The sequence below is a fragment of the Podarcis filfolensis genome, assembly GCF_964270895.1.
Source record: "Podarcis filfolensis genome assembly, chromosome: 2".
Taxonomy (NCBI): Eukaryota; Metazoa; Chordata; class Lepidosauria; order Squamata; family Lacertidae; genus Podarcis; species Podarcis filfolensis.
In genome coordinates this window covers 40,116,249-40,132,657 of record NC_139605.1, presented here as the reverse complement: position 1 = coordinate 40,132,657, position 16,409 = coordinate 40,116,249, and the positions used below count along the sequence as shown (strand labels likewise).

Below are 16,409 nucleotides of genomic sequence, written 5' to 3'. Positions count from 1 at the left end.
AACAATGCCTGGAAGCCCTCAGGTTCCTCGCATCCCTGTTCCACCCCTCTTTAGGGATGTTCATGGACATGTGAAAATGGTTTCAGAGAAAAACACTAACCCATCTGACCTGGTAATTGCCATGCAACCACTTAGTCATTTCTGGAATAAGCCTTTAAACAGAACTCCTCTATCTACCCTAGGGATCCAACAATTACAGGGAGCAGAGAGAAATCGGGCAGCTTATCATCATTTAGCATGATTCTTTGGGAAGGACACTGTTCGCTCCCAATCTCTCTCCTACATGCTAAAACCACATTGATGTGCACTGGTTAAACATGCAAGTTGTAAAAACTCTGGCTACAATTTTACGTCAGCCCTCACTATGGGGGCCTTGAAAAAGCCACTGCCTTCAGCTCTGTAGTGCGGTGGCTCACACTGACCCACTTTTCGGGGTTGTTCCAAGGATTGCAGAAGGAATGTAAAACAGAGTGCTCTAAATTCTCAAAAAGGCTATATAAATGCCAAGTAGGATTACTACTATAGTGAACTTCTCTTCAAAAAGAGGAAACTATACTTGAACACCCTCCTAGCATAAGGACAACAAATAATCATAATAAAAAAGTCAAGTGGTGCTGCTCGTTCCCAAACTCTGGGTGGCTTAGGGTTGGATGGGCCTTCATAAATGCTGAGGGGATCAAATACTCTTAGGAAATAAAGGATTGCTTTACTGTACGAGCACCAAGCCACTCTACTGCACTGCATGAAAACAAGCTGGCACTTGATGTTATGGTCCAAAGGGGTGGGGGAGGAATACACCACAAAAACAATGTTGGGCGAGATCAGAACGGAGCTTGAACCTGCCCTGGCAATTAACTGTATCTCCTAAAGGAAGCCTGTCTCACAAATATGGAAATAATGGCCCAATTTGCACACAACACTAAAGCATGGTTCAGCATAAAATCCAAGAGCAGGAAGGATCTATTGGGACGATCAGACATTCCCCTCCCCTTGCCTTGAGCTACCATGCTCACTTTTCCTGCATGGTTTGGAGAATGAGTTCATCAGAATTAAGTTTCCCTTTCTAGGGAACCTGACTCGGCAATATGAACGAATGAGAAATAATGGTTTAAAACAAGCTCTGAGCCAACTTCAAATCGTACAGTTAATGAAACTGGCACTGGAAGGGACGCGGGTGGCGCTGTGAGTTAAACCACAGAGCCTAGGGCTTGCCGATCAGAAGGTCGGCGGTTCGAATCCCCGCGACGGGGTGAGCTCCCGTTGCACGGTCCCTGCTCCTGCCAACCTAGCAGTTTGAAAGCACATCAAAGTGCAAGTAGATAAATAGGTACCGCTCCAGCAGGAAGGTAAACGGCGTTTCCGCATGCTGCTCTGGTTCACCAGAAGTGGCTTAGTCGTGCTGGCCACATGACCCGGAAGCTGTATGCCGGCTCCCTTGGCCTATAGAGCGAGATGAGCGCCACAACCCCAGAGTCGTCCGCGATTGGACCTAATGGTCAGCGGTACCTTTACACCTTTACCTATGAACTGGAAACTATAGTATAACACAACTGTAGTTTCATAAACCATGGTTTGAAGCTGGCTTGTTCAAAGACTAACCAGAGCTTGTTTTAAAGAACAATCTCTAGCTCATAAAAGCAAGCCATGTTTTGTGGAAAGTGAAACTAAGTTCTGCTTAAATCCATCTCTCTGCTATGAGAGAGGGAAGGGAGCATGCAAGTATGAGGCTCCTGGCTGCTTTTTCCTTGTTGTTCATATTAACACAGCCATCATCAGTGTTCATCATCTATGAACATTTCCTTGTTGTTCATATTACATAGCCACTGCAAGAATTAAAGTAAGGGAATAGATCAATAACTGTTGATGAAAAAGTGGTTGTTTAGTGCATGTCTGGGCACTTGTTGGCATGTACACATATATAGTTCCTTACTGTAAGTGCTACCTACATGTTATGACTCTCCAAAGCCTTGCTGTATGAAGAAGGAGCACCTGAATAGCTTGGTACAGTAAAGCAAGCTGCTGTGATCAATACTAAATCATTAACAAGTAGTATGTATTTATGATGATATTGATTTCAGCTTGTGATTATTACACAGTGTTATTTGTCTCCTCCTCCTACACCCAGCTCACGTGGTCTTTATTTTAGGGAATGTTATTTATATCTTTTGTTAATACAGAGAACTTGTTTATAATAATATGAACAAAACTGCTATTTCAGCACCTTTGGTATTAAGTGGTTTATCGTGGAAAGAGGTTTTGTAACCAAGAGCTGAAAGCTCATGCCATGATAAACTAGTTAGCAATATACCAAAAGTCTTCATTGGTTTATACTTGGGAGTTCAGCAAGAAAAGGAAGTTATTCCTGAGCTGGCTAAGTTAACTCTGCATCGGAACAAGAGGTGGTACGACAAGCGTGACTCAATGGATTTAGAGCTTGTCTCCAAATCTCAGGTGACTCACATTGCCATAATAAATTGCCGCTCTTGACATTTTACAGATCACACAGGGATGTCATCTTACCACAACAATGAGAGGTGGGTGAAAGAAGACTGCCACAGTACAATATCTTTCTTCCCAACCCTCCTGCCCCACATTAACGAGTTGTATATGCCTCAGAATTGTGATTCTAAACAGGCAATATAATGCCTTTCAACAGATACACCATTACTGTCAGCAGATAGTGAAGTTATACCTTTTGCCACTTGAAACTTTGCTCCAACATATGAAGGTGGTGGGTAGGAGGAAAGACTGTTTCTTTCTCACTCTTTCCTTCACATGAGAGAGTACCAACTTCTCAACAGGAATCTCAGGAAATGACAATTCCCTGCCCCTCCTTTTGTTAATTGTGAGGAGCTACATCAGGGTTACGTTATGGTAGAAGACAGAAGAGGAAGGGAGATAGATTAGATCTGCTGGCACAGAGTTACTAGATCAGGCATAGGCAAACTCGGCCCTCCAGATGTTTTGGGACTACAACTCCCATCATCCCTGACCACTGGTCCTGTTAGCTAGGGATGATGGGAGTTGTAGTCCCAAAACATCTGGAGGGCCGAGTTTGCCTATGCCTCCACTAGATCATATTGTACTGAACACTTAATCTCTACAAAAAGCTTCCTTCAGTCCTCAATAAAGTCTCAATAACCCCAACCAACCTATTGTTTTGAAACTTATAAACACATGTAAATGAGTATTTTCAGCTAGAAACAGAGAGGAAAAACCCTGGTGCAGATGATTCTATGATGTGTCTGGATGAGCATTAAAAATTGGAAAGCAGCTGAAGAGTGTGGACTCTCAAGCAACATGTGTTTAATGGTAAAACACATACTGTACTGGGATCATTTTTATTTAGCAAATACTGTCAAGTATGATCCCATGTCCACTTCTAAACTGAGTCTAAACTGAGTAAACTGCCTGAAGTTCTTGGGGGATACATCAGACCATGAATTAACTTAATTTTGCAAAAATGGGGGTATTCACTGGAAGGAAAAATCAAGGAGCTCAAGTTTCTTTGGGATGTTAATCCCCATTAAAAGAAGCACTGGAGAAAGCACATCACACAGACTGATTGATTGATTGACTGACTGACTGATTGATTGATCGATTAAGGCTTCCCTTAAGAAGTTGTGTCTAGTTCAAATGAGGACAGCATAAACTTAGGCAAAACAAGTGGAAGTTGATGAGGCACAGAAAAGAGAATTTGTAGCTTATTATAAAAGTGTTAAGACATATTTTTAAATGGGAGCAGCAAATCTAGGAAGACAGTTGGGCAACTAGATGACAGAAGAGTGAAAGGATCGCTAGGAGGAGCATAGGGAAATTTCAAAGAAGCTGCATGAATTTTTCACTGTAAAAGATATTGGACAGATACCCACACAAGGACTTATTGCTGCCATGCAACACTAGAACTCAAGGTCACCCAATGAAGTCAGGACAGAAAAAGGAAAACAAGGAATTGCTTATGGAATTCACTGCCACAAGATGTAGTGATGATTCAGAAGGCGATTAAACAAACGTGTCGAGTAACTGGAAACTCCAAATTTCAGAGGCAGGATGATTGCTGAATACTGGTTGCCATAACATCTTTCTGGACCATCTAGAGGGGCTGGGAGCTGGGGGCACTGTTATACAGTGGTTCCGCTACTTCCTCCTGGGCTGTGTCCAGAAAGTGGTGTTGGGGGATGAGTGTTCAGACCCCTGGGCTCTCACTTGTGGGGTGCCTCAGGGTTCCGTCCTCTCCCCCATGCTTTTTAACATCTATATGATGCCGCTGGGAGAGATAATCAGGGGTTATGGGCTGGGGGTTGATCAGTATGTGGATGATACCCAGCTCTACCTCTTTTAAATCAGAACCAGTGAGGGCAGTGAAGGCCCTGTGGGAATGTTTGGAGGCGGTTGGAGGATGGCGGCTAAGTACTGTTTTGCAGGGACAGGGGGTGGGCAGGTGTAGAGGATTCCCTGGTCCTGAATGGGGTAACTGTACCCCTGAAGGACCAGGTGAGCAACCTAGGAGTCATTTTGGACCCACAACTGTTCATGGAGGTGCAGGTCAATTCTGTGTCCAGGGCAGATGTCTACCAGTTCCATCTGGTACGCAGGTGGAGGCCCTACCTGCCCACAGATTGTCTCACTAGAGTGGTGCATGCTCTGGTTATCTCCTGCTTTGACTTCTGCAATGAGCTTTACATGGGCTACCTTTGAAGGTGACCCAGAAACGACAACTAATCCTGAATGCAGCAGCTAGACTGATGACTGGGAATGGCTGCCGAGACCATATATCACCGGTCCTAAAGGATCTTCATTGGCTCCCAGTGCATTTCTGAGCACAATTCAAAGTTTTGGTGCTAACCTTTAACGCCCTAAGCGGCCTTGGCCTTGTACACCTGAAGGAGCGTCTCCACCCCCATCATTCAGCCCGGACACTGAGGTCCAGCACCAAGGGCCTTCTGGTAGTTCTCTCAATGTGAGAAGTGAGGCTACAGGAACCAGGCAGAGCGCCTTCTCGGTAGTGGCATCCGCCCTGTGGAACGCCCTTCCATCTACCTGATTTTTAGAAGATGTCTGAAGGCAGCGCTGTTTAGGGAAGATTTTAATGTTTGATGTTTTATTGTGTTTTTAATATTCTGTTGGGAGCCACGCAGAGTGGCTGGAGAAACCCAGCCAGATGGGTGGGCTAGAAATAATAAAATTATTGTATTATTATTATTATTATTATTATTATTATTATTATTATTATGGCAGAAGGCAGCTGTTGACTTCACATCCTGCTGGTGGACTACCTAGAAACATCTGGCTGGCCACTGTGGAAAATATGCTGTAGTGCTAGATGGATTATTGGCTTGTCAAAGCATGTCCTTAAGACGGATGCAAAGAGACTGAAATGAATGCCTGTGTGCCTAGTGGCAAGTCTGGTTCCTTTACAAATGAAAGTTAACATCTGCTCCTTATGTTTTGCAATTGTGACAGGCTCAATGCGAACAAAGTTAAGGCTCAGCACTATTTCAGTCATCAACCTAACAGATTACCTAGCCTTTGGGTATGTGTGTGTTGTTAGAAACAGATTTCTCCCCTACTTGGTGGGTGCATGCAATTTGTTTATTGTAGTTTTAACTTGTAGAATCTGTTTCAAGTACATTCACAGAACTGTTCCAAAGGGAAACTGGCAGCCTGGTGCCAATTTAAACTCAGAAGCCAAAAGCATATGCAATTTGCTTTCAAGGAGGACTGAGTCAGCCTATATTTCCTATCCAGGAGACACTAAGAAGCAGCAAGGTATTCTTTTCTGGAAGAGGAAAAAGAACATTGCCAGAGGGCTGTATGGAGATGCTTTTGTTTGAAGTTTCTAGCTCATTTAGAAGATAGCAATTTTCTGCTTGAAGTGCTTAGATAACGCAGATGAAGTGCAAGCTGAAGAACAGAACAGCTAAGTGAGGCAGCCTCCTCCTCTCAAGACCGCCCCCCCTCCAGATGTGTTGTCTATGGTACAGAGAGATTTTAAAAGACCAATTTGTGTCATGAGTTTTGGTAAAGCACTTTATCACAAGTTTCTGGGAAATGGACCACTATGATGGGCTGCATCTTTCAATCTATGACAGCAATATTGCACTAATTAAGATTTCGGAACAGATGTAATACAAAAGTGAGCGTGGTCAGTCAAAAGTAAATAGTTTTTGGTGACAGGAGCGTCAGTAAGATTAACTCACATTTATAACATGTCAAGAAAATGGACAAGCCAGCAGCAACAATTAACATTCATTTAGCACCAACAATGGTCCAGATGCATGAAAGCAAGGGACTTGTGCCTCTAGGTAAAAGGTAAAGGGTAAAGGGACCCCTGACCATTAGGTGCAGTCGTGGCCGACTCTGGGGTTGCGGCGCTCATCTCGCTTTATTGACCGAGGGAACCGGCGTACAGCTTCCAGGTCATGTGGCCAGCATGACTAAGCCACTTCTGCCGAACCAGAGCAGCACACGGAAATGCCGTTTACCTTTCCGCCAGAGCGGTACCTATTTATCTACTTGCACTTTGACGTGCTTTCGAACTGCTAGGTTGGCAGGAGCAGGGACCGAGCTCACCCCGTCGCGGGGATTCGAACCGCCGACCTTCTGATCAGCAAGTCCTAGGCTCTGTGGTTTAACCCACAGCACCACCCGCGTCCCCTGTGCCTCTAGGACACCAGTCCAAATGCTTCCTTCTTCCCCAGTGGGAAAAGTGGGAAGCTGAATGGAGTATAGTACATTTTGTAGTTTTTGCAACCTGGCTAGCTATGCCAGGGTCAAAGCTTAAGTGTTACCAGTACTAAAGGCAGCAGTGGCAGAAGAAGATGTTAAGAGGGGATTGTCAATAAAGGATGCTCTAGCACCTTCAGTTTTGAAGACAGCAGCATATAGAAGCAAGCTAAACCGTTCCTTTTATCACTTAAGGGTTTCTCACAAATGGTGAAAAGCAGAGTACAAAATAATCCTAAAGAAGTGTAATGATCTGCCTGGCCAACTATTTAAATTCTGATGTCTAATATGAGTGCTGCGAAACAAACGACAGCCTTAGCCTTTCAAAGTGTCCAAGAGAGAAAGCAACTTCCACTGGTGCAATGGACCTTGGTGTGTGTGTGTGTGTGTGTGTGTGTGTGTGTGTGTCTCAGGGATGACACCAGGTGGTAGTCTTAGTACACAACCAAGGCAGCAAAGCAACTTGTGTTAACCACCTGACTTTTTCCATCCATGAAGAAATCATAACTATGCATTTCTGGGAATAAGAGTTTATTAGCATCAATCAGCTTAACCTCAAATAAAAGAACTGAAAAACTGTGTAATTAGAGATGCTGAAATATAATCAAGCATTAACACAAATATAGCTAAATTAGTTATTCATTATCTCTTTAAGGTGATGAGAGCATGGTTTTTATTAAACTATGCTCATGGGATATGAAATTCAACTATTCTTAACACTTGCAGAAAACATACACTACAGGGTGTGAAATATCTATCTTCATCTACCAAGCATTACTACAATACATTATTGTTTGATATCTACACAGTTAACCTTACAAAACAAGCAAGCAACCTATATATTTAAGTCTGGGAGGGAGCTTCTCAAGTATCCAGTTCAAGATTAATCGTATCTAGTTTAGAGACGTATTTTTTGCTTGCCTCATTTTCTGCAACCTATATCATCCAGTTTAGAAATGGCCCAGAGCCCCACTAAATATTTAAGTTTGATTTCTAGTCTGTTCTTCCTTGATTCATGATCCCAGGGTGGGTTACAGCAATAGAATACATTTAAAACCATGACAGTGTCAAATAATGTGCCATTTCAGAATATAGCACTACTGTACAAAGATGGATAACTAAGCTATTTACAAGTGAGTTGCTTATTATTCCAAGTATTTATATTCCAGATCTTGGAAATGGTCCTTAGGCAGGTAATATTCAAATAGCAGATTGCTGGACCATACCCATGTGTCCCTGTTATGACGTATCACAACTCTTTCTAGAAAACAAGAATGCTGCAAAGGCTTATGCTAAAAACAATTAAATGTCCCATTAGAGTGCTCACCCATTAGTATATGCATAGCACAGTAACTTGGTGTACAATGGAGACAGAACTTTGTCACCAAATCAAGGGCACATGAATCTACCCTACCTCTCCTTAGTCACTGCACCTACAAGCCTGAAGACCCTGCTCATACTACACAGTTTCTAAAAGCAACAGACTTGGCTTGTTATTTACACTTTAATTACTTCCCAGATAGACTACTGCAGTACAGCATGTGGGACATTGAAGATGATCCTAGATGGCCTAAGACCAAATAACTATTAGGAACACTTACTTTGTTGCCTGCATGGGCTTTAAAATCAGCTTTGAAGTTCCTATTCTCTGTAACACTTCAAAATATCCACTGGGTAACTTACAGAAGGGCATTTTCTGTGGGTGCTACAATTCTAGAATATCTCAAATCAGGAAATCTTTTCACTATGTATTTGAATACATTTTTGTTCGGTTGGGCTTTCACTGTGTAATTTTAGATCTTGTTCTTGACTGACTTTACCATCTTGGAGACCCATCTTGGCTGTGAATCCTGGAAGACCTGCTCCCTGCCTTGCAGGCCCTTTTCCACCTGGCCTGGGAGGGCAGCGAGGACTGACTCCAGCTACAAAAGCTAGGGCTGCTGAAAAGGCCAGAGACCATCTTAGCTGTCTCTTAGTACAAGTCATCAAGCCTGAGCTTCCACACCTGCCAACCACGATGGGCAGGACTGGCAGCAATACAGCAGGTATGTTCTAAGCTTATGACAATATTTTATTCTCTTGATAATTATGCAGGTTTAAACGTGCATATTATATTTAACTTCCTATAATAATGTTTTCTTTTGAAATGTTTAAGTTTTGAAATGTGGAACAGTCTCCCTCACGAGGCTGTGGACTCACCTTCCTTGGAGGTTTGCTTTAGCTGAGATTCCTGCATTGCAGGGGGTTGGACTAGATGACCCTTGAGTCCCTTCCAAATATTCATATATTCTATGATTTTTTTTTGTTAACTTCACTACACTAAATGTGTGTTCTGTAGTTGACTTATTTTGACTTATTTTGTAATATTTTATTTTGAAATCTTTAAGATAATATTTTAGTTTACATTGTTTTGAATGTATACTTGTTTTTTTCCACTCTCTTCATTAATGCTTTATTCTGTTTTATTTGATGTTTTAACCTGTTGTAAACCACTTTGAGAATTTTTTCTTTAAATTATAAAGCAGTATAGAAATGGAAATAATAATACTACTAATAATAATAATACCATGTTAAAGAATATTTCATATTGTTAATTGCTTATCTGCATGGTGTACTGTGATTGTTTTGAACACTTTAGGAGAACAGCGGAACAGAAAAAAGTTATTACTAGAATTTTTAGCTAATTAATATAAGCTATTCAGAAAAAAGGCAGCTTTCCACTTTCTTATATAAAGTGCCAGTCTGAGCAATTTGGACCTTACCAAATTCATGCACCTTTTTACACTTGGTTTCCAAGTCTTCGATGAGATCCTGGAGCCGACATTGTTTTGCCAATCTTTTGCAGTCGCTCACATATTCTACATCTATGTCTAAACGGCCTGGCAAAAGAAAAGAAAAGAAAGCAAATGACCCTTTCAATTCTCCCTATTATTTATTCACCAACACGTAAAATTCATCCTTACATCCACAGCTGCAAATTTATGTTTCAGCACCCCCCTGTGACTTAAGGAAGGACTGCATTTATATTTTTGAGAACATCACTTGTACAGCTAGTACAGCAACTTCTTTTGAGCCATATTGTATGTTGCTTTTCAAATATAATTCCTGAGAAAATTCAGATTTTTTTACCTTTTGTATCTTTATTATTTTAGATTGCAAACAACCTTGAATGGATTAGAAGTACAAAATTGTAGTAAGGGTGACATCCAATGTTAGCAATACCAGTATAGGCCTATTAAAATCAGTGGACTTGAGTCCATTAATTGCAATGAGTCTACAAAGAATATGATAGAGATGCATGCTGCCCTAAGTAAACAAACAGACTATAGATACACAGTTTGGTTGACTATCACCCAAATAAATAAAATATGGATGCCATGTCTACATATGACAAAGCCAAGAAATGTTACATACAAGTCTATCAATTCTGATAACTACAATACTGTAGCTATTATTTCAATTGGTATGCAACTTTCCCACATACATTTGCCCAAAGCAATGAGCAAATGTATAGAAGGCTAATCCAGAATCCCTTCTATAGGTTTAATCCACGTGTCCCACATGTTAAATAAAGATGCATGTGTCACTTTCCGTATCCTTCTGTATTTCAAGGTACTCCTGTCTTATAAAAGCAAAAAGAGGAGCAACTTCAATAGCCAGATTCATACATATTCCTGAGCACAAATATCCAGAAACGTATGGCCATTGTCTAGTGAAGGATAAGGACCTTTGTTCACTAAAAACAAACAAAAATAAGACAATTTTTTATTCTTTGCTATTCCTTTAGTAGCTCCAATCTAGAGCTGTGCTCTGGAATTGGGAGGAACCCTATTTGCATATGCAAATGGAGGTAGAAAAACATGTTAGCACAGTCTGTGCCTGGTTAGAATGCCCAACCAGAAACAAATCTTCTAGACAGCAGAATCCTTTGCACGTCTACTCAGGAGTAAGTTTCACTGAATTCAAGAAAGACTTACTCCCAAACAAGTGTGTTTAGAATTGAAGCCTCAACATTTCAAGTAACTGTTGCTCAAATAAAGGGGATTAATGCCATGACGCTTTTAGACGTAAAAGTAACTAGAGCAACAGTGTGGCATACCGGGAATATGTCCAGACACAAAGCTGTGTCACTCATTACTAGCAATGCCAGTGCCCTTACTGCATTTGATACAGCACTTGCAAAACAAACAAACAAACAAACCCATCAGCTGGGTGGTGGGAGACAATGTTTTTGGGCAATAAAATATTGTTGCTTGGATGGGTGAGTGGCTAACCCCTAAGCAAAAACACGATGGTAGAGAAAAGAACCTGAATCCCCCAAAATCTCACTCTAGCAAGGTCCAACACAACTTGTGCAGCTCCATGCCTCTCCATCAATGCTGTTATTCTATGCCCCAGTATCTAATGCTTTCCATCAGTATAGTCCTTGCAAGAGAAAGAGAAAAAGTACGTCACCCGAGCCATTTCTGACAAGCTAAGTTATGAAATAATTATGCAAAGTATATAGATATATGCAAGATGTTATTCTGAATCCAAATGCAGCACTTGTAAGCACTACAATGCAGCACATGCCCACATTTACCTGTATAGAGGTACTGGAGAAGGGAACCAAAGGCAGCTGGGTTGATCTATATAATGAATGAAAGTGGTTATTTACAGAGGTTGCATTTTGCCATGGCTTGAACTATACACTGATATAAGTGAGAAACAAGCTAGAACAGCAGTAGCTAAGGTGTTTTGGACTACAACTCCCATCAGCCCCAGCCTGTCAGGTCAATGATCAGAAGTCCACAACAACTTCTAGAGGGCACCCCATCGGCTATATTCAAAGAAGCTAATGAGGGCCCATGAGATTCTGCAGTAGTGCTAACTCTGGAGAGGCAAGCAACAAAAAGGGCAAGATTTTAGCTGTATCTCCCTTTTCCTCAATGCCAGCTCAGTTCGCACCATGTGACAACATTAAATAATGTCACTCAAAAAGTAATTAACTTGTGGAACTGACCACAAGTTGTGATAACCACTTATATAGTTAGCTTAAAAAAACAAAAACCTGTTTTGTGAGAAGTTGAATAGCTTGTGTGTTATGTTTACCAGTAGGAACAGCCAGGGTCGATTCAATACAGTAGTCGCAATGAAATCTCAATACGATGTTCCAGATCAACATTGCTGAGATAATCCAAGTAAAACTATTTTAAAGAAGCTTGATGCTTGATTAGTTAGTAACATCAGGCTTGGTACTTGTGTAGCAGAATAAAGTGGCAGAATGGACTGTACCATTCAGGCTGCAAGTAGGAGAAGCCCATTTTGAGTGTTCCAAATTTAACAATATTCACTGCAAGTAAAAAAGAAAAAAAGAAAAAAGGAGAATGGCAGTGAGAGGACTAGCCCAGAACCACTTCCTCTCAATGAGCCAATTCAGGTAGTTAGTTGCTTTTTATGGGTTTTTTTTAGTTAGTTGATTTTTATGCTTTTTAATGTATTTGAAATGACATCCTTACCCACAGTCTTAAGTGGTACAGTCCACTCTACTGTCTCATTCTGATGCATGTGTAAATCAGGGTCTAGACTTAGCACATGAAACCATAAAGCAAGACTTCCGGAGGCGGCGCGACCGGTAATGGCTGCCTTCTCCGAGTAAGGAGAAGGGAGCTCCGCTGTAAACGGGTCGTCCGCTACGGCGAAGCGGAGACCCATTCAGGAAAACCACAGGTGGCAGAAGCCTGTGGTCTCGGGACCCGGCGGGCGCCAGAAGCAGCCCCCAAAACGTTGAAGGGACCCCGTAAGGGGCTCCGGATCGCGGAGGGGGTAGCGGCGCTGTGGGTCGTTGCGCAAACAGCGAAGTGAAGCCGCATTGCTGTTGCCGGTCAGCGCTGTCCTTTCTTCCTGCAACTTTTCTGAACTTTGGAAACTACAACCCGTGAGTAAATTTGGACATTGAAAACTTTCTGAAACTTTTGTCAACTTTCTGAAACTTTTTGAGAACTTTATGAAACTTTTAAAACTTTTTTAAAAAAGTTGAAATCTGGCTGAAAACGGAGTGAGGATAAGCAGGAAGCCCATCTCCCGCTATACTGAACTTTAAGCAAAGAGCAGGAGGAGTGGAGACAAAAAGTTATGCGTTAACTAAATGCTGGCACCCTGTTAAAGCAGTTTTCTGAGTGAAAGACTTTGAGCTATTGACTTTTGCTGGTTATATTCGGGGTGCACTGATATCCTTCTTCTGTGGCACCAGTGGATTATAAAATAAATAAGAATCTCTGGTGCTGGAGCTGCCTGGATGAGCACCAGTTTGCAACTTTGGATACATTGAATTCAGATTTTGAAACATTCTGAGTTGGAACTGGATACTTTGAAACTGTTGCAGTCAAGGCACTGTAAGAAACACTGTTTTGCTTTAAGTTTTACTCTGCTAAAAATAATACATTGTGGAGGCGATAGACATGGATTTAAATTTATAAGTTTAACTTGGATTTGATCTTTTCCCTGAAGACGTATTAAGCTCCCTCTAGAGGATTTTGGACTTACAGCAGTGACTTTGTTTTACTTTCCCTTTCCCGGCCTCTGTTTGACTATTGCATCTGGGACTCTGCTTTCTCATGGGAACAACTTGGATTGACCTTGGATTACAGATAACTTTGGAATGAGTGGCGCAAGGAGAAGAGGAAGGACTAAACAAACAACTCTAACTTTATCTGCAGCCTCACAGCGTAGATCTTCTGTGCCGGCCTTGCCTTCCACTTTGCCTCCAGACATAGAGGCGGCCTCCCTAATACAGGCAGGGGAGGGTGAGACAGAGGAGCTGCACCTGGGAGATATGGCTTCAGGGACAAGTAGCTCTGTCTTGGAGAAAATTTTGGAGAAACTGGAGGCTCTGGACAAGAAGGCTGATTTGCATACAGCTAAAATTGAACAGAACACAGAAAGCTTGAATAAGCTGACTGGACAAGTTGCACAGAATGCCCAGTCTATTGGAGAATTAAAGGAGGCTGTAGGTGAAAATCGTAAACTGGCTGAAGATACTAGTCAAAGATTGGAAGAACTTGAGAAAGAAGTAAGACCACTCAGCAAACAAGTTGGAGAACATCAGATTTACTTTTTGATGACAGAACTGCGAAACAGGGAGACCAACTTGAGGATACGGTCAATACCAGAGGTGGAAGAAGATAATTTTATTGAATTTCTAACTAAGGAATTTGCCAAGTTTTGGAAGTTAGAGGAAAAAGACTTTAAAATTGTATCTGCTTTCAGGCTTGGCAGAGTCAGAAGGACAGAGAAGCCCAGAGATTGTTTGATAACACTGAGATCAAAGGAGGAAAGGGACAAGATTTTGGGCCTGCACTACGAAAAGTCACTAGACATTTTGGGCAAGAGAATTGAAATCTACAAGGACATTCCTAAGCAGTTGCTGGACCTTAGATCTAACTACACGGAATTGGCAAGACTGTTGAGAAGCAACGCAATTATCTTCAGGTGGGAGTTTCCACAAGGATTATCCTTTACCTACAGAGGGAGAAAGATCAAAATCAAAACGGTGGAAGATAGAGACAAGTTTTTGGGAGCACACGGAGAAGACCTCCACAAAGGACTTGGATTGCCAGCGCCAGAACTTCCAGGGGAGCCCGCCCCCTCGGATCCTCAAGGACCGGAGAACAAGGTACCACCCCAGAAAGAATAACCAGATCTATCCAGGATGTCTCTGCAGCTTTTGAGTTGGAACATAAATGGCTGTAACAGTCCCGAAAAAAGGTCTAAAATTTTTCATATTCTAAAAAAGGAACAATTGGACATTATATGCTTACAAGAAACACATGTGATTAGGCTCCATAGAAAGGTGTTAATAAATAAAAGGCTTGGTCAAGAATTTATATCATCGGATACAGTTAAAAAGAGAGGTGTAGTGATCTATGCAAAAGAGAGCCTTTCACCAAAATTTCTCTTTAAAGATGAAAGTGGAAGAATCCTCGCAATAGAAGTACAGTATCAAGGAGAAAAAATTTTGATATTAGGAATTTATGCTCCAAATGAAGGAAAATCGGATTTTTATAAGAAGTTGCACGAGATCATGCTGGATTATCTGGATTATAACAACGTCATCATGATGGGGGACATGAACGGGGTCGTATCAACAAATATGGATAAGTCACAGAACCAGAACATTACTAAAGAGGGAAGACTACCTAAGACCTTTTTTGAAATGACTGACAATATGGACTGGGTTGACATCTGGAGAGTTAGAAACCCCCTGGGAAGAGAAGGAACATTCTTTTCTGAAGCTCAACTGACTTGGACACGAATCGACCAAATATGGATAACTAGAAGTCTGGCACCTAAGGTGAGGAAGGTGGAAATCTGCCCTAAAACATGCTCCGACCATAACGCCTTGAGAATGGATATGACATGGATCCCAATCGGCTCCTTTAGATGGAAGATGAATGATGGCCTGTTTAGAGATCAAAGAATTGTAAAGAAGGCCCAAAAAACCTTAAAGGACTATTTTGAGATTAATTTGAACACTACGGTGGAAAAAAGAACTATCTGGGATGCAAGTAAAGCTGTGATGAGAGGGTTCTTGATTCAACAGAATTCCTTAAAGAAAAGACTGCAAAATGAAAAGAAAGATAAAATTCTGGAAAGTATCAAAGAGTTGGAGAAGAAGTTAAGATCTAACCCGAAGTCCCAACCGATTCTGAGAGAAATTAAACTTTATCAGGCGCAATATTCCAAGCTGATAAATCAGGAAATAGAATGGAAGATTAAAACAATGAAACAAAAAACTTTTGAATCGGCAAATAAATGTGGGAAACTGCTAGCTTGGCAGTTGAAAAGGAGACAAAGATTAAATACAGTAACAAACTTAGAGGTTGAAGGAAGGAACATTCAGAACCCGGGAGAGATTAGAAAGTGCTTCCAGAGGTATTTTAAAAAGTTATATACTCAAGGGCCACAAGATGAAATAGAGATTACACAATTTTTGGAGAGAAATGGATTAGCAAAGCTGTCAGAAGAAAATAGAACAATTTTAAATGGCAAAATAACACGACAAGAGATTGAACAGGCCATCCTGAGTCTGAAACAGGGCAAATCACCAGGGCCAGATGGACTGACCTCTAACTACTACAAGACATTGAAGGATTATTTGATACAACCTTTGTTGGAGGTCAGTAATGAAATAATGGAGGGGAAGAAGGCGCCTGAATCGTGGAAAGAAGCATTTATCACATTGATTCCAAAGTTAGAAACTGAAAAGACACAACTCAAGAATTACCGTCCCATCTCCCTTTTAAATGTGGATTACAAAATATTTGCAGATGTTTTGGCACGAAGATTTAAGAAAGTTTTAAGTGAGATAATCCATAAAGACCAGGCAGGCTTTCTCCCGGGCAGACATATGTTTACTAACACAAGGAACATCATAGACATATTGGAACTTTTACAAACAAACATAAACACTAAAGCAGTTTTAATTTTTATAGACGCGGAGAAAGCCTTTGACAACATTTCTTGGAAATTTATGAAGGGGAATTTAAAAGAAATGGGAGTGGGACGGGGGTTTGAGAACGGGATTGAGGCAATATATTCAGAACAAAAGGCTAAACTGATAGTTAACAATGTGGTTACAGAAGAGTTTAAAATTGAAAAAGGTACACGACAAGGCTGCCCGATTTCCCCATTACTGTTTATTT

At 41.3% G+C, this 16,409-nt stretch overlaps 1 protein-coding gene across 1 annotated transcript in view; it reads right to left on the bottom strand.

The window, feature by feature from the left end:
• ABTB1 (ankyrin repeat and BTB domain containing 1) overlaps positions 1-16,409 on the bottom strand; it is a 45,694-nt gene that overhangs the window by 17,495 nt on the left and 11,790 nt on the right. Inside the window, exons 6-7 of the mRNA XM_083603086.1 lie at positions 11,309-11,354; positions 9,489-9,605 (exon numbers count right to left, since the gene is read on the bottom strand). Of these exons, the coding sequence (XP_083459212.1) occupies positions 9,489-9,605; positions 11,309-11,354 (163 nt within the window). The remainder of the gene's footprint in view (positions 1-9,488; positions 9,606-11,308; positions 11,355-16,409) is intronic.